Source organism: Mizuhopecten yessoensis, unplaced genomic scaffold (assembly GCF_002113885.1).
Source record: "Mizuhopecten yessoensis strain PY_sf001 unplaced genomic scaffold, ASM211388v2 scaffold8365, whole genome shotgun sequence".
In the NCBI taxonomy this organism is placed as follows: domain Eukaryota; kingdom Metazoa; phylum Mollusca; class Bivalvia; order Pectinida; family Pectinidae; genus Mizuhopecten; species Mizuhopecten yessoensis.
In genome coordinates, this window is record NW_018407511.1 from 376,168 (window position 1) to 393,323 (window position 17,156).

At 36.7% G+C, this 17,156-nt stretch overlaps 2 protein-coding genes across 5 annotated transcripts in view; one reads left to right on the forward strand and one right to left on the reverse strand.

Moving 5' to 3' along the window:
- LOC110455716 (mirror-image polydactyly gene 1 protein-like) overlaps nucleotides 1-3,382 on the reverse strand; it is a 51,191-nt gene extending 47,809 nt beyond the window's left edge. The window contains exon 1 of one of the 2 annotated variants that reach the window (XM_021506028.1): nucleotides 3,283-3,382. Coding sequence is in view for 1 of the 2 variants with exons in the window: in XM_021506027.1 (XP_021361702.1) it covers nucleotides 369-550 (182 nt within the window). In the remaining variant the exon portion in view is untranslated. Of the gene's footprint in view, nucleotides 1-368; nucleotides 557-3,282 lie in introns of those variants that run through there. The other variant, XM_021506027.1, reaches the window with a different exon arrangement.
- A 6,224-nt stretch (nucleotides 3,383-9,606) lies between these two features.
- Nucleotides 9,607-15,068, forward strand: LOC110455747. 3 transcript variants are annotated; one of them, XM_021506088.1, is made up of 2 exons: nucleotides 9,607-9,784; nucleotides 14,058-15,068. In XM_021506088.1, exon 2 carries the CDS (start codon nucleotides 14,113-14,115, stop codon nucleotides 14,806-14,808), a length of 696 nt encoding a protein of 231 aa, XP_021361763.1. In that variant the 5' UTR covers nucleotides 9,607-9,784; nucleotides 14,058-14,112; the 3' UTR covers nucleotides 14,809-15,068. The 3 variants fall into 3 exon arrangements, with proteins under 3 accessions (XP_021361763.1, XP_021361761.1, XP_021361762.1); XM_021506086.1 differs by lacking the exon at nucleotides 9,607-9,784 and adding an exon at nucleotides 13,571-13,799; XM_021506087.1 differs by lacking the exon at nucleotides 9,607-9,784 and adding an exon at nucleotides 13,865-13,971.
- Nucleotides 15,069-17,156: the final 2,088 nt, after the last annotated feature.

The window sequence follows — 17,156 nt, forward strand, 5'->3', positions numbered from 1 at the left end:
GGGGGGGGGATTGTGGAACCCAAAATGTTAAAGGACATCACTGACTAGTACTAATATTAATATCCGGCCTCCTCTGCCACGACGCAATATATAAAAAAATCTCTCGTCTTCAGAAAGCTACGTTATCACAGCTAATCACTGACAAACAGATAAAACTCAGCTGCTTTGAGTAATATCTTGCCATCTATTGGTATAAGCAGAAATATGTTTTCATTCTAGATTTTCCCTGTAAAGAGGGGTATTTTTTATCCCTTCAAAACGAGAAATTCTTACAAACGAATGACAATCTGAGAAAATCTATCACAAGAGGGAGGACCCCCAGAACTCTGTTGCGCTATTCATCACACAGGTACAAGTTGGTGCATCACCTGTCATCAACATCGTCTTGAAGACGAGTCATTTTGGTGTGGACGTTTTCCAGTGTCCGACGCAATTCACTTTTCATTATCTTTGTGGTTTCACATGTTTTATCATTATCTTTCTCTGGAGTTCTGTCGATTCGACGATGATAAGATATAATCGGAGGAGATGCCAGCTCTACATCGGCCATTTTGACTCCGTGGTAAACTAATAATTGCATCATGGGAGATTAACAGGTTCGTTCGTTTCAGTAACCTTATAAGGTGCGTTGCAACGTGCGTTCGATTCCACCAACTTAAAATTGTATTATGATTATTGCATTTACTCATGTTATTGGCAAAAACTGTATGTTGCTACAACATAAAATCGTTTACACTTAAAGACTCGGACCTTAAGGTTCCGGGTACATGGAGTTAAAACAGTTATATTGTATATACATTATGCATGTATATTGTATAATACAGAGAGGTTTACCACTAAACGTCGGGTTTATACGCCTCTAAGTTATTTACAATTTATACTATATTTCAACAGTACAGAAATATTTCCGCAAAGTTACCAATGCAAATTAATTGCATGTCATCCCATATTTCAATATACATGTAAATGTAAATAAAAACTTAGAACTAATTCAGCTAAAGTTATTCTACAAAATACTGCATCTTTAATTTTCTGCACTCTTAAGATATGTTATTACAAATGTAAAGGCTTGCGGCTAGCTTATTGATTAGTTTCAGGTATAATCTGACCAATCGCAAGGGTGATACCTGTCAATAGAAGATAAATATCGTCATAATCAGAGGCATTAGAAATGATCAGACAAGTCTAACTTGTATCACCTCCAAGGTGTCGTCAGTAAAGCATCCGATTTCGTCATGAACTATTCCAGGGATGCAGAGATGACACGTGTATGAACAGTGGAACCCTCGAATTTCGAATATTAACTAATATATAATTCAAAAGAAATACATCCACACTAAATACTACTTATTCACCTCTTTTTAAACTTATTTTATTCTAAGGTAAAATGCAAATAACACTAACACTATTGAATAACTATTTATGCTATGTTCCTAGACATAGTTATCATTATTGGCGGATAGCAAATATATAAAGAAAAAACAATCTATTCAAAATGTACAGAAGGGAAAATGTCTAGCAACATATGGAGCGTTGAAATGAGTGACCATTGTGTTTCCGAGCCTTTCAGGATCGAGAAATTGCCGACCAAACGGATCTGAGCAAAATTAAAAACCAATGTGCTTTATGTTGTATAACATCGATTATTCTTAACCTTTACCTGAGAATTCAGATTACAATCATTGCCGTCATTAAACGACGCCATTAGTTGCACAGATTCGGTGCCCGTCTTTTTATAGATCATACATATACAGCATACATATACATGTAGAAGGGTCCTCGATCAACACAAATACCAGTGACGTATATGCAGCATACGTCCTATACGACCAGTGACGTATACAACATACGTCATGTACGACCAGTGACGTCAACAAAATAGGTCCTGTACGACCAGTGACGTATACAACATACGTCCTGTACGACCAGTGACGTCAACAAAATACGTCCTGTACGACCAGTGACGTAAACAACATATGCCTGTACGACCAGTGACGTAAACAACATACGCACGTCATGTACGACCAGTGACGTATACAAAATGCGTCCTGTACGACCAGTGACGTGTACAAAATACGTCAGGTAGGACCAGTGACGTAAACAACAAACGTCCTGTACGACCAGTGACGTATATACAACATACGTCCTGTACAACCAGTGACGTAAACAACATACGCCATGTACGGCCAGTGACGTCAACAAAATACGTCCTGTACGACCAGTGACGTATACAACATACGTCCTGTACAACCAGTGACGTAAACAACATACGCCATGTACGACCAGTGACGTCAACAAAATACGTCATGTACCAGTGACGTATACAACATACGTCCTGTACGACCAGTGACGTCAACAAAATACGTCCTGTACAACCAGTGACGTAAACAACAAACGTCCTGTACGACCAGTGACGTACACAACATATGTTCTGTACGGCCAGTGACGTATACAAAATACGTCCAGTACGACCAGTGACGTATGCAACTTATGTTCTGTACGACCAGTGACGTAAACAACAAACATCCTGTAGGACTAGTGACGTATACACATATGTTCTGTTCGGCCAGGGACGTATAACACATACATCCTGTACGACCAGTAACGTATGCAACATACGATCTGTTCGACCAATGACGCATACAACATACGATCTGTTCGACCAATGACGTATACAACATACGATCTGTTCGACCAATGACGTTTCAGGGGCTACATGAGTCTAGTGGTAGGACACCGGGCTCGTGACCGAAGGGTTGCGGGTTCGAGTCACGTCACGGCACTGTGTTGTATCTATGAACAAGATACTTCGCTTGTTCCAGTCTACTCAGCTGTAAACTAGTACGTGGTTGGACAGGGATGTAATTGTTGAATGCAAGCTGTGAGCGCATACATGGCAGCACCGACTGTATGCTCCCCAGAGAGTTGAGAGAGACATTTGCTGGTTGCAAAGGCCCTATAACCACGGATACTAATTTGTGAACCGCTTTGATAAAGTGGTATATAAGAACTTCGAATTGTTATTATTATTATTACATACCAAGGCCAGGTGAAGTGGTGCTTGGGTATAGCTGGCGGCTGTAGTGTTACCGACAAAGTATACTCATACACCAACAGCATGATATACTCTGCATCATTACAAATAGCATTCTCGTATATAACAATCGTAATACATGGAAGCGCAACAGACTTTTTACATATATATAGTAATGAAAGCTGTTATTAACAAAAACACGATATTATTTTCGATTGAATATTAATATTAAATTAGTATATACTCACCGACACTTTCTCCAACACTAAGACCAATTTATGTCCGGTTATTTGTACTATTGTACCCGATACCCTAATTTTGCCGGTGTGAATTCAATCACACGCGAGACGTAGCCATTCGTGAATACGCTTTATTTTGTTGCTCAAATATATTGTATATGTTTACCGATTCAATGAACGTTTAATTAAATCCTTAAGTCCTGTCCCCTTATTCTACTTTACTTCTGACAATAGAACAAATCTGAAAGCATTGTGGTACCTGTGTTTGGAATATTTAAGCCATTTTACATAATGTCCCTTTAAGGTTTATCCTATTAACAAATCTATACCATTATACACGCCGAGATTTTCTTATCGTTAACTAAAGAACTTAACGTTATATACCTGTCGTCAAAACCTATTGTAGTTTTAAAGGCGGATCTGTGCAGTGCTGAAATGTTATGTTAGTATAGACTGATAAAGGTGTAAATCACGTGTGTAAACTGGCCCACCTTTATACAGCTGACCAGTCAACCACGATACACAATAGTAGCATATGGGAACATCAAGGAACTTTATACGTAACTAATGCAAAAATAGTGTTGATGTATCGGAATATCTAACACCGGTAAAAGTGTGGATACACCTTTCTCCCATCCTTCAGCCGAGAACGGTCAGCTAGTTACCCCTAGGGGGAGATAGCATCGTGCCGATTAGCACGTGTTCAATTGTGACGTCATTGAAATGTGTCACCGGTAATTGTGACGTCATCAAAAGTGAATGACGATATATCAAACAGACTACTGTCGGTGGAGTTGTGACTGAAATAATAGGGTGGGAGAAAAATAATCATCCCCTGCCTTGAGGGTATAACAGAGAAATATCCAACCCTCGGGGTGATTTTTTTGTTGTATAACCCTCGGCAGAGCCTCGGGTTAGACAACCAAAAAGCATCATCCCTCGGGTTGGAGATTTCTCTGTCACACCTTCAAGGTAGGGGAAGATTCTATTAGTCCAGGGTAAGAGAATGGTTATAGTACTTGTCTGTTTCTTTGGTGTCATGAAAAAGAGCGGGTTTCTACAAAATCTGGATTTGTTTTCTTCCCAATGTCAACACCGTTTGGTGTCCTAGTATCTTATCTCTAACGATGAGAATCCTGCAGCTGTATTTATTCATTCACAATGATAAAGTACGTGCTAGTCTCGTTATCGCTCTGAAAAATATCATTAACCACATTTAAGCAATATCCATAGATTTTTGGTCCGCAATTTTCAGGTTATGTTTTATTGCTATTTATCTGTTTCTGTAAATATGTAAACCTGAACAAATTTCCCTGCCTTATATTTTATTTTATTTTCACTCTTGCTAGCCCGGATGGCAGCGCGTAGAGTACCTTTATATGGGAGGAAACCGGAGTATCCAGACAAAACCCATATGGTCGGGCAGGTGACTCAATACCTTTTCAAATCAGGCCCGGAAATCGACCCGGCCGTCTTCGTGAAAGGCGGGTGCGCTATCCACTGCGACATCCGATATGCGACCAACCGTCTCTGTATACATCAGTTATATTTATCTACTTTCATAATTCACTCATCTTATTCTATCTACAAATAGAAGACGAAACGTGCAGTTCTCTGACATATCACCTTAGTTACTTCCAAAAACATAGCCCGAGTTTCCTCTGGCCCACACACCAGACTTAGACATTTTGACAGATAGATGTCTGGTGTGCATCATTTTGTCAAAATGTCCAAGTCTGGAGTCAGGGCCAGAGGAAACTCGGGCTACCAAAAACCCACCACCAGTCCGATACCATACCAAAGGACTTACTTTCTTCATAAGGTCACTATCCAAGACAGCTCAATCAATCAATCATCAATCAACGGCGAAACATTCGACAGATATTTAAAACAAACTTTATTTATTTTACAACAATTATGAAAAAGTTATTCAATTTATATTACTCGCTCGTGTTGGCCCGGATGTTAGCGCGGGAGGGGGTGTCTTAATGTGGGAGGAAACTGCAGTACCCCGAGAAAGCCGACGTGGTCGGGCAGGTGACCCCATACTTTCATGTCCGATCGGGAATCGAACCCCAGCCGCCTTGGTGTAAGGCGAGTGCGTCATCCCCTGCGCCATCCGACTACCCGACAGATATTTGAGGGTACTTGTCCACACTTCAGTCCTGATAAACTTAATAAAAACGACGATTTGTTCTAAAAAGATGTAACTTCACTAGATTTATTTTTGAATACTTGAATAATATTATATGGGATGGTTGTTCAATTAACGAAATTGAGAGATTAGAAAAATGACAACTACTCATATCATGACAAGTCTTAAGTCAGGTATTTTTCTATTTGTTTGGAATCCAGTTTAGAAAGACCTTCGGATAAGGGAAATGATACAAAGTGAAGGATGGTAAAACCGATCCCCTCCCCCAAACAATCGCATACATGGATTATTTCATATGTCGTTCGCTTACTGTCAGATACCTATAGACACAGCATCACCCGGGGATCCACTGCCGGCCGAGAACTGGCGAAAGTTCCTTCGACAGTACGTGTTATTCATGAATAATGTCCAGATTTTTCGGCACTTTTAAGATTGTTTTGGGATGCATAGTCATTTGTCTTGAAGAGTGAATAATGAATACTTAATTGTTTCGGATTGTTTAACAATACAGTTTCTACAAAATTCGAAGTAACATTAACAAACTATGAGGATAACATTCGATAAGTACCATCTGAAATGACGAAGGGCTCATACTTCAAATATTAGCACCATTTATCGTTAAGTGATTCATAGCCAGGCGACGAAAAAAGCCATCCAAGTTTCGAGTTACTTCCCGTTGAGCGACCAACTATTTCTAATGGGAAAATGCGTGTATTTTATTACATACAGTATTCATGTCTTTTACGCAACATCAATTTATAGATACACAGATATTTCAGACGTACAACCACATACATGAATGTTTCTTTTTTATATTTGAATAATTTAACAACAGTTTTTATAACAAATACATCTACGGTCGCCTTTAAGCTTCAGAGGGAATTTCCCTTTTGCTCGATTGGTAGAGCGGTGTGTTATAATAAGTTTGGGACAGAGGGTTCGATCCCCGGGGGAAGCACACTACTCTCTTTCCTATAAAAAAAAAAAAAAAAAAAGAGGTGTGTATGGCCCTCCCTGTGGTGACAGGGAGTTAGAACCTGGGTTGTAATGGTGTTCGAGGGCGAACAAATTTAAAACAAGAGGCACAATGGGCCTGCATCGCTCACCTGGTATACATCTCATACTTGCTACCTTAAAAGTGTTCTTAAATAAAGCTTAAGGCAAATTATCAGTATTTATGATTAAAAGTCATTAAAAAAAGGTCATTATGCTGAACAAATTGTATATCCCTTCATCTCAGGGTGCAACTGCAAAATATCACCACCCTATCCTTTTGTTTATTGAAACTAGGTCATTTAAATGTTTAAACAAATTTGACTGATGTGACCTTGAATATAGTTCAAGGTCATTCGCTTGAACAAACTTGGTAGCCCTTAATCCCAGCATGCTACTGACCAGATATCAACATTCTAAGCCCTATGGTTATTCAGAAGAAGGCGTTTACAGATTTTAACAAATTTGACCCCCGTGACCTTGAATATCATTTAAGGTCATTCATTTGAACAAACTTGATAGCCTTTCACCGCATCATGTTACAGGCCAAATATCATCATCCTGCGACTTTTGGTTATTCAGAAGAAGTTGTTTTAAGATTTTGAACATATTTGATCCTTGTGACCTTGAAAATAATTCAAGGTCATTTATTTGAACAAACTTGGTAGCCCATCATCTTAGCATGCTACTGGCAAAATATCCACATCCTGTGCCTTTTGGTTATTCAGGAGAAGTTGTTTAAGGGGCTTTTAAGACAATTGACCCCTGTGACCTTGAATATAAGTGAAGGTCATTCATTTGAACAAACTCGATAGCCCTTCACCCCAGCATACAATTGATTAAATAACATCACTCTGGGCAATTTGGTTATTCAGAAGAAGTTGTTGAAAGTTTTTAGCATAGTCGAACCCTGTGACCTTGATTATGGGTGAAGGTCATTCATTTGAACAAATTTGATAGCCCTTCATCTCTGCATGCTAGAAGCCAAATATCATCACCCTGGGCATTTTGGTTATTCAAAAGAACTTTTTTTTAAGTTTTTAACATATTTGACCCTTGTGACCTTGAATAAGAGTAAAGGTCATTTATTTGAACAAACTTGGTAGTCCTTCATCCCAGCATGCTACTGACCAAATATGACCAATCTGGTCCTTTTGGTTATTCCGGGGACGTTGTTTAAAGTTTTTTTAAGACAATTGATCCCTGTGCATTTTAACAAACTTGGTAGCCCTTTATCCCAGCATGCTAATGGCCAAATATCATCACCCTGGGCATTTTGGTTATTCAGAAGAAGTCGTTTAAAGTTTTTAACATATTTAACCACTGCGACCTTGAAAACTTGTGAAGGTCATTTATTACATTTTTGCCAGTGAAATATCGGATTCTATCAACTTGATAAAACTGATATTTTTCACACTGTGACAAATACCAAAAGTGATATTTCACAGTGTGAAAATATCACTTTTCGATATTGACCAGTCATAACGCTGCATTCAAAGGCAACGGTTTTTTTTGTTCAGACTAGAATGAAGCGACAGTAAAATAAGTGGTTGTTATGGTAAATGTTTGGTACACACACCTAAGTATTTACATAAATAACATTTTTATAAGCAAATATACCAAAAATAGCAGAAACGTCGGAATTGCGTTGAGTATCCCATTCAAAATGACGCGCAGCCTTGTTGTCAAGTGTGACGTCATTAGGATATGGCGCTAATTATTATGCTCCTGATTCCCGCCCTTTTTTAATGCATTACATTTTTTCATGTTTTATGCTTTAAAAATGTAATAAATAGAAAAGTTAATGGTGTCTGCCCGCACTCGTGTAAAATATCAAAATATTTGCCACACTCGTGAAATAGATTTCTTATTACTGACGACACCATTACATATCCTCTATTTATTTGAACAAACTTTGTAGCCCTTTATCCAAGTTTACTTCTGGCCAAATATCATGACCCTAGGCCTTTTGGTTATTGAGAAGAAGTTGTTTAAAGTAAAATATCGACGCCGGACGACGGACGCCTAACCACGGCATAAGCTTACTTGGCCAGGGGAGCTAAAAATGGGGATAGTGTGGCAGATTTTAATTGTACATAGGATTACGGTCGCCTTCTAGCTTCGTGCTGTGGGGGAATTGCTTGAACTAAAAGTTCAGTGGTAGAGCGTCCGACTAGGAAGTCCGGGATCGCAGGTTCTGATCCCCGGTGGAAGCACACCACTCTTTCCTGTTACATTTTCATCGGGAACAATCGGGATTTTTTTCTCCATTCGGCTAACCTCGGCTGATTCATTTGGGTTCATATGATATACGCAAATCTAAATTGGTACTCAGCCGGAGCTGTCTGACCGTCTGACAGCGACAATGGTTATTACGAGACATATCCCAGTATATCCGGAATTTCCTATCCATTTTCATATAATATCTTATAACTCAGATTTAAGAGTGTTTTCGGATTGTTGATGTGTTGTTGCTTTTTATTTTATTTTTCTCTTTTCAAAACACTATATTATATTCTGCTTGGGGCTATGCCTATGTTTGTAAATCTGATATTAATATTGGATAAGGGGGAAGTTTGCTAACACACTAAAATAAACATGTTCCCAGCCCAGTCTTTCAGAAGAATTTCAACACTTCAGAATTGGCATTGATCGCAATAAACAATCATAATCATAGATCAAGAATTTAGTAAATTTTAACACAGGGAGGGCTTGAAATAATCATGAATCATTGTTTTCGATATGACACATATCGGAGAATACATTGTATCATATCAAACACTGTTTTATGACATTATCGTTACTTCCGTTGATAACACAATGAGACGGACCTATATTTCTTGTTCTACCCGGTGAGTTTCCTCAATAGCTGACATGTATGTAAATTACGGCCGATAGTCGTTTTTATCACCTAAAATTTATGGACTACGAGTACTTCATACCTTTGTTATATCTTCACAGTTTGGGTTGAGCACAATAGGGACATTCCCACCTGCTTACCGATTAGAAAATGTGTATTATATCAACATCTCGTTGTATTGTTTGTACAGGGGTAGGTCTGTTTATAGATAGCTGGTGTCTATTACTGCCAAACCGAGGTGTGTATATATATATATATATATATATATACAAACACCTTCACAATAAACATCATTAATTTGTATACATACTCGATGCATATGTAAAACGACTTAATACGTGTGCGGTTCTTTAAACGGTTAAACAATTGTTCTAACGAGTCCTCGCATCCCCTCCCAGTATATAGGCTGGTTTAGGGAGTGAAAATTCGGCTCGAGAGACGGGAAAATATTACCCCGGGGGACGGGGATTTATGTCGATCTTGGACTTTTGAAATTAAAATACGTAAGTAATATTGCTAAAATACTAATATTGATAACGATGATCTCTGTTAAAATCAATAAGTTCAACTTGATGTCGTCAGTTACAGCTGAGCAGTTTTGTAATTCGTTTTGAGCTGTCACCGTGATCTATGCATGATAAAAAGGGGGACTATTTATCTCTCTCTCTCTAGATTTACTAATACTATATATAGCTAGCTATACATTTACTTATACTATATATAGCTAGCTATACATTTACTTATACTATATATAGCTAGCTTTACATTTACTTATACTATATATATAGCTAGCTATACATAAACTTGTACTATATATAGCTAGCTTTACATTTACTTATACTATATATAGCTAGCTATACATTAACTTATACTATATATAGCTAGCTATGCATTTACTTATACTATATATAGCTAGATATACATTAACTTGTACTATATATAGCTAGCTTTACATTTACTTATACTATATATAGCTAGCTATACATTTACTTATACTATATATATAGCTAGATATACATTAACTTGTACTATATATAGCTAGCTATGCATTTACTTATACTATATATAGCTATCTATGCATTTACTTATACTATATATAGTTAGCTATGCATTTAATTACACTATATATAGCAAGCTATACATTAACTTATAGTATATATAGCAAGCTATACATTTACTTTTACTATATATTGCTAGCTTTACATTTACTTTTACTATATATAGCTAGCTTTATACTCATTACTATATATTAACTGTATATAGTCAGCTATATTTATACTTCAAATAACGAGTTTATAATCTACAATATCGTTATATAGCCAGCTATGCTTATGCCATATAAAGTGAGCTATACTTATACTAAATAACTAGCTGCCATATAAGTATATGGCGTGAAAGGTATATAGCCCGTAATACTAAAACCTTAGTGAGATTATTATTTATAATAGTTTGTATATAGACAGCTATACTTATACTACATATGTAATATGTATCTATCTACTTGTAATATGACGTGTATGTACATGTAACTGTTCTGTTTCACTGTGTCTTGAAAAAGGAGCGGACCGCTCCAATATATTTACAACTTAAACTTGTCCACACTGTTGGAATTACTTCTTTGCCCCATATAATATCTTAAGTGATTCGTATCCTACGGACATACCTCCATTAGGATCCAGTGTTATATGGGATTTTACCGTCTATATTACTTCTTTGACCTATACTACATATGTATATATAACTAGCTATACTTATAATGTATATAGCCAGTATTAGTAACTTTATATAGTGAGTATATCATTTATAATAGTTTGTATATAGCCAGCTATACTTATACTACATGTATATATAACTATAGCTATATTTATAATGTATATAGCCAGTAATATTAACTTTATATAGTGAGTATATTATTTATAATAGTTTGCATATAGCCAGCTGTACTTATACTACATATGTATATATAACTAGCTATACTTATAATGTATATAGCCAGTAATCCTAAACTTTATATAATGATATATAATTTATAATTAAGGATTAAGTTGAATATATTTTTCATGTTATGGAGATATAACACAAAAAACCTGAGTGTACTCTTAATAAACCGCGAAACGGTTTATGATGAGAGAACACTCCGGTTTTTTGTGTTATAGCTCCATAACATGAAAATTATATTCAACTTAATCCTTATAATTTAATCTACTATACACAATCCCTTTGGAAATCCACTTTTATTGAGGGATTCTTTTCTCTTAAGAAATTATTGCGCTGCAGTATCAGCCAATCAAAACCAACGTTACAAACGGCGACGTCATTTTTTAAGTTATGGACTGATAACATAAATTTTTAATCCAAAGAAAATGCTTGTTACAAGCAAGATTAAATTATTAGCTGGTATATAGCCAGCTGTACTTATACAGCATGTATATATTTAGCTATACTTATAATGTATATAGCCAGTTATACTAAAACTTTATACTTTATTTTGTTTTATACTTTAGATATATTGCATATAATCTATAATATCGTGCACGTGTATATAGTTAGCTATACTGATGTGTAATAGTGAGTCTCGAGGCAGAACTCCTGATTTCTTTTTTAATTTAATGTTGATATCGCGTGATTATTTTCTTCATTTATCAACTAAATCTTTGCCTGATGAATGTTTGGCCATGAAGTGGATAAGAGGACGTAATTTTGTTCTATTCAAAAAGTCAACAGTAAACAGCGCATTCCAGCTTATAACTGGCTTTCTTTAAATTATTTGCCGACACGGGGTCACCATTACCTCCCAAACCGCAATCTTTAAGAAAGAAGCGAAAAACATTTATTTTAATGAAGGCTGTCATCTGTTTAGATCAATAGAGGTAAAAGTAAGCCTGGGTAGAGGTTTTGCGTGACGATGTCGAATTATCCTTATCAACGTTAAATGCCGTATTTCTTACATAAAAATATATATCATCACAATGTCGTAATTCTTATTTAATAAACAAATACTTGTATATAATTGATATTACCGTTTAATTTATATAAAACATATAATGATCTACCATATTTCTATTTAAAATCATGTTTAGAATCACTCGAGTGCGTGTGTGTGTTTGGGGGGCGGGGGCATATAAGGTACTTGCCGATATATATTTTGTAAAAGGAAAGAGATATATATAGCACTCGTGTCAAAAAGGTTTGTTAAGATTTTAAAGGCAATTACCAGCCTTTCACGATAATCATCTGGTCCATGTTGCCTCATTGCACATTACAGGTAAACAAACGCGCTCGCTACTTATTCCAGCATGATAGACCTATCCCCGGTCATGCTTCTAATTCCAGTAGACGTTCAAAACAAATTTCAAATTCGAAGCGGACCCGGACTGAACATTTGATTTAACTAGTTTAAGACTTGGATGTAGGCAGATAAAGCCGGAAAACTAGTGATGTCAGTTGGAATAACTGTCGATATTGCCCGTATTGTAATAATTTATAATGGTATTTTAAGTATAGGTAAATCATAATTATCATTTCAAAAAATGATAATTATGATTTACCTACTTAAAATACCATTAAAATTCAATGTAATAAATTATTACAATATTTTAATTTCATAGATACATTGTAATTGAATTTATTTAAAATTCAGCTTTGTTAAGTATATGTATCATTCATAAAAGGACAGCCAATTTCCAGACATGATCATAGGTACCCAACGTTAAAATTAATTAAAACTGTAAACATAAAACCATAGATTTTTTTAATACAAAGTTATAAATTTAAGTTTGGATAAAAAGATTGTATAAGGAATAACAAAGTTGTTAAGAATGTTGTTTAAAGTCACACACATTATATATTGAAGTAAGACAGTGAGATGAAAAAGTCGGTTACAGCTATACCACCCTAGCACTGCCACATACATTGTACTATAGGTATATATTTGGGGTGTTATATTTGGAGTAATTTGATGTTTATTGCCTATTATGCTACACAATGGTGTAATTGTCGGGGTGTAATAAGCGTCGACATTGTGATTAGTCAGTCAACCTAGTACTACAAACTAAAGAGGAACTGAGATAACGAACTAATATAACATTGAACTCAATACACAGAGAAAATCGTAAATGACGAGTCTCATGTGTGTAAATACCAGTTATATAGACAGTCTGAATGTCGAGCTTTATACGGTTTCTCGCGCGTCAAAGAGCAGTTGATTTCACACAATGTATAAGGGTCAAAGAGTCGCCTAACGGTTTTTTTCATAGTAGATACTTGTTTAATTAAAACTTGTTGGGTGTTTTGTTTGCACACAATGTAATGTCACGCCAAGTCGATAAGCAGACCTACCTATTCGATATACTCGTCCATATCAGACATTCGGAGACCGACAACCATCTAGACACACTCCTCTCTCAGGAACCAATATCCAGACACACGTTTTTCTCACGAACCGATATCACCCCTTAATATGGATGTAATTATCCCCTCCCGGCGATCTTCTACAGACTCCATTTCAGATGGTAAAAGGTAAGTACCGCCATTTCGTTTTCGGCGCGAAATTGTGACACAGCATGAAACGTCAGCCGTTTATCTTTAATGACGTAAACAAAGATTCATACGAAGAGCGAGTATTGCTAAATAGTTGGGTAGGGGATTGGGGAAACCGCCAAAGGCAAAGTCGTAAGATGTTGAGTTTTAGGTACGATCATATGTTTAAGTTAAAGTTGTCGTTTTAGTATTTAGCGATAGAAACTTGGTCATTCGTGTTCTCCTTTTTTGTTGTAGTCTGCCATTCCGTTCGAAGGGAAAGCAAATTTCAAAGGACAAAATTTGGGAAGAAATGGACCGGAAGTATAACCTTACGAAACGGAAGCACACAGCTGTTAACAAACTCAAGCAAATCAACAAGGTTGCTAGAACCAACCTGGAATGTCAGCTCAATACTATGAAAACAAGCTTCGCTAAAAGGGAAAGGCAGATGGTCAAGGAAAAACGCGCCATAGAGGAAGAACTGACATTGATCAAAGTCGACCGGAAGTTACCACCAATTCGAAATCAAGATCCGGAAAGTGATTTGCCAATGAGTCCAGTGGCTCGTTCAGAATCGGACGAGTTTGTTATCCCTGTATTAAAATGCGATGAGTGTAGATTTGGAATATCCAAGAGAAGGTGTAAGAATTTTCCATGTTTTTTGCCAAAAACGTACACAAGTATTGGCTATCAGATGACGTCACGGTCCTACTCGTCACTCCCGAACTATAAAGAAATGTTGGGATACAGCCAGGGACTACGTCCGCCTACGCGAGCTAAACAGACCCGTATAACGCCTGAACAAGAACATGAAGTTGTAAACAAACACAAAACACCGCGTGTTTCCGTGGAGGATCGGGAACGTGGTCTCCGACAGCTTGTAAAGGAGATGCGAGAGAAAAATGTGAAAAACAAGCCACGAGAATGGGCCGTAAATTATGGCAAGCCGCTCCCTCGTCGGACTATCCTCAAACCTATTCTACTTTCCTCCAATGTGGTTTTTTAGACTACAATAAACAGTTTTCCCTGTCTGTGATACAACAGCGCTAAGAGGATAATGACTATTAGTAGATCACCTGGGTATGCTAACAGGAAGATCTTAGGAAACAGGAAGTGCGTCAGATGTATAACTATCGCTTACTACCTTTCTGTTGTAATAAACAATGTGACGCTAGACGTTGAGGAAAACCAACCTCAATATTATTTTTCTCTATTAATGTATGTCGAGCAGTTGTCACAGTAAATTATAAAGGTATGTTTATCGCTTGTACTTTGTCCTATTTTATGAACGTTGATGGCAGATAATTTCATTGAAAGTACGTTTTATCCACTTCACACGTACGATGGTACCTTTGGTATTAGGATGTGTATTCTTCAGCATTTTTTGGAAATTACTCAAGGTCTTTATCGGGGGGGGGGGGGGGGGGGGGNTCAAATTTCAAAACAGTCATCTGTAAATCTGAAAAACGTCTTAAACATTCAATTAAACATTCAAAAAAAAACCTGCTACCAAATTCCGAGTCATTTGATGCGTGTTCCTATATGATTTCTCGAAGTATTTTAGTACTAGGGATGTGTACATTACGTAGATTGGGTAATCATTTACGGTATGCTATATACCGCCAAAAGAAAAATCCTCGTTCAGTATTATTTCTGAATATGTATTCATTTATGTGTGATAAATGCTAATATGGAATTGTCCTCCGTCATCTTGAAAATTGAAATATGTTTTGTGTGCTATGTACACATTTAGCCTATATACTGTATTGAAAAAATGAAACTTGAAACTATAGGTGAGAGTCACTTTCGTTCTCATCGCTGTAATCATCATCATCGCAGTAATGTTTACCATATTATTTATTATGTTTTGAAACACAGCTTCTTACAAACATATTGCTCGATGTAGCTGCATCGCACCTTGGAGAATATGTTCGTAAGCAGAAGGTTTTCATCATAAAGGTAAAGAAGATACATTTCAATTCTCTGCCAAAAAAAAATAAGTTTTTCCGGCATGATCGCTGGAACCGAATGATCTTACTGGACTCGGAAGTGTCAATCGGGTACCGTCGGCACTTTCCGTAAAATTATTTTCTCGTTTACGGAAAGTGCCGACGGTTCCCTATTGCGGGAGTGTAAGAGCCCAAATATCCAAACGGAAGTTAGGGGAGGTTACTGTATATAAGAAAAACGGCAGTGAAGTGGGGCCGGGATCCTTAAGCTAAAACACTTAAACAAAAACAAAGAACATTTATGTTTGTCTTTCTATCTTTTTGTTTCATGACGGAAGCAAATTATTTTACGTGGAATACCCGTTTGTGTGGAAAAAAAAATCTGTGGTTTCCAATTTCGTCAGGCGACAAAACCAATCTTAAACCATTCAGAGAGTTCCGTCAAAATTTGAATTTGACGTTAGGGCATTTCTGGTTCCCGAATGATCAGAACAGCTTCAAATTGGAAAACATTCACGTGTAATGAAATTTGACTAGATAGGTTCACACTTACAACCTAAGCCCCACTTTTAAGCTCGATTCTCTGCCGAATTCATAAATAGTTAATGGGTTTGTTGGGATCGGATCAAATGATACACCAGCCAATCTATCGCACTTTATTCTGCCGTGTGTAAAGAAAAAAACTTCAGTCATCTTCCCACCTAAACTGATGCACACATTTTATCGGACCACAGACGAAAAAAACACCAAGCAATTCAATATTCAAACCAATTCAACTCTATTGCATTTTTCATCCAAACAAGATAACATTATATTTTAGAACTGCAAATTAAAAAAAAATATGTACAGTGTAGATTCGTAAGCAGGAACATGTGATTTTTACCAGACCGGCATAATGACGAGGAACAACTCACGAGAGATGATCGATAAACTGATTATGAAAGTGTTGATGAACTACCGGTAAGATGGCTGAGGAACAAATGATGCACTAGAAGCAGATTTTCTTTTTGCAATTACATACTGTTTTTTTATTATGATTATTCAAAATACGTTGAGATATGCTTTTTGGAAATCTTCCAACTTTATTTAAAATAAAACGACACTTTTCTCTCAATAATCTCCTGTTTCGATATTGTTAACTAGTAGTTACAACAGTGTAACCTATGTTATACCTATGTATCACAGGGACCTGAGCATTTGTTACAGCTACCTAAACTAAGGTGTTCAGATTACCTTTACATATTTAAGGGGTTTTGATCAACAATGCCACCCCCAATGATGATATATCCGAAATCATTGGGGGTGGCTTCTTTACCAAAAGTTGATCTTAACACATAAAACGTGTGACGTTACTCGGAACACTTTAGTTTAGGTTCAAACTATAGCCGTGACAAATGATCAGGTC

Coding starts and splice junctions, on each gene's coding strand:
- LOC110455747 (XM_021506086.1), top strand. CDS start 13,741: ATGGATGTAATTATCCCCTCCCGGCGATCTTCTACAGACTCCATTTCA. Junction 13,800..14,057: donor TCCATTTCAGATGGTAAAAG/GTAAGTACCGCC, acceptor TTTTTGTTGTAG/TCTGCCATTCCGTTCGAAGG.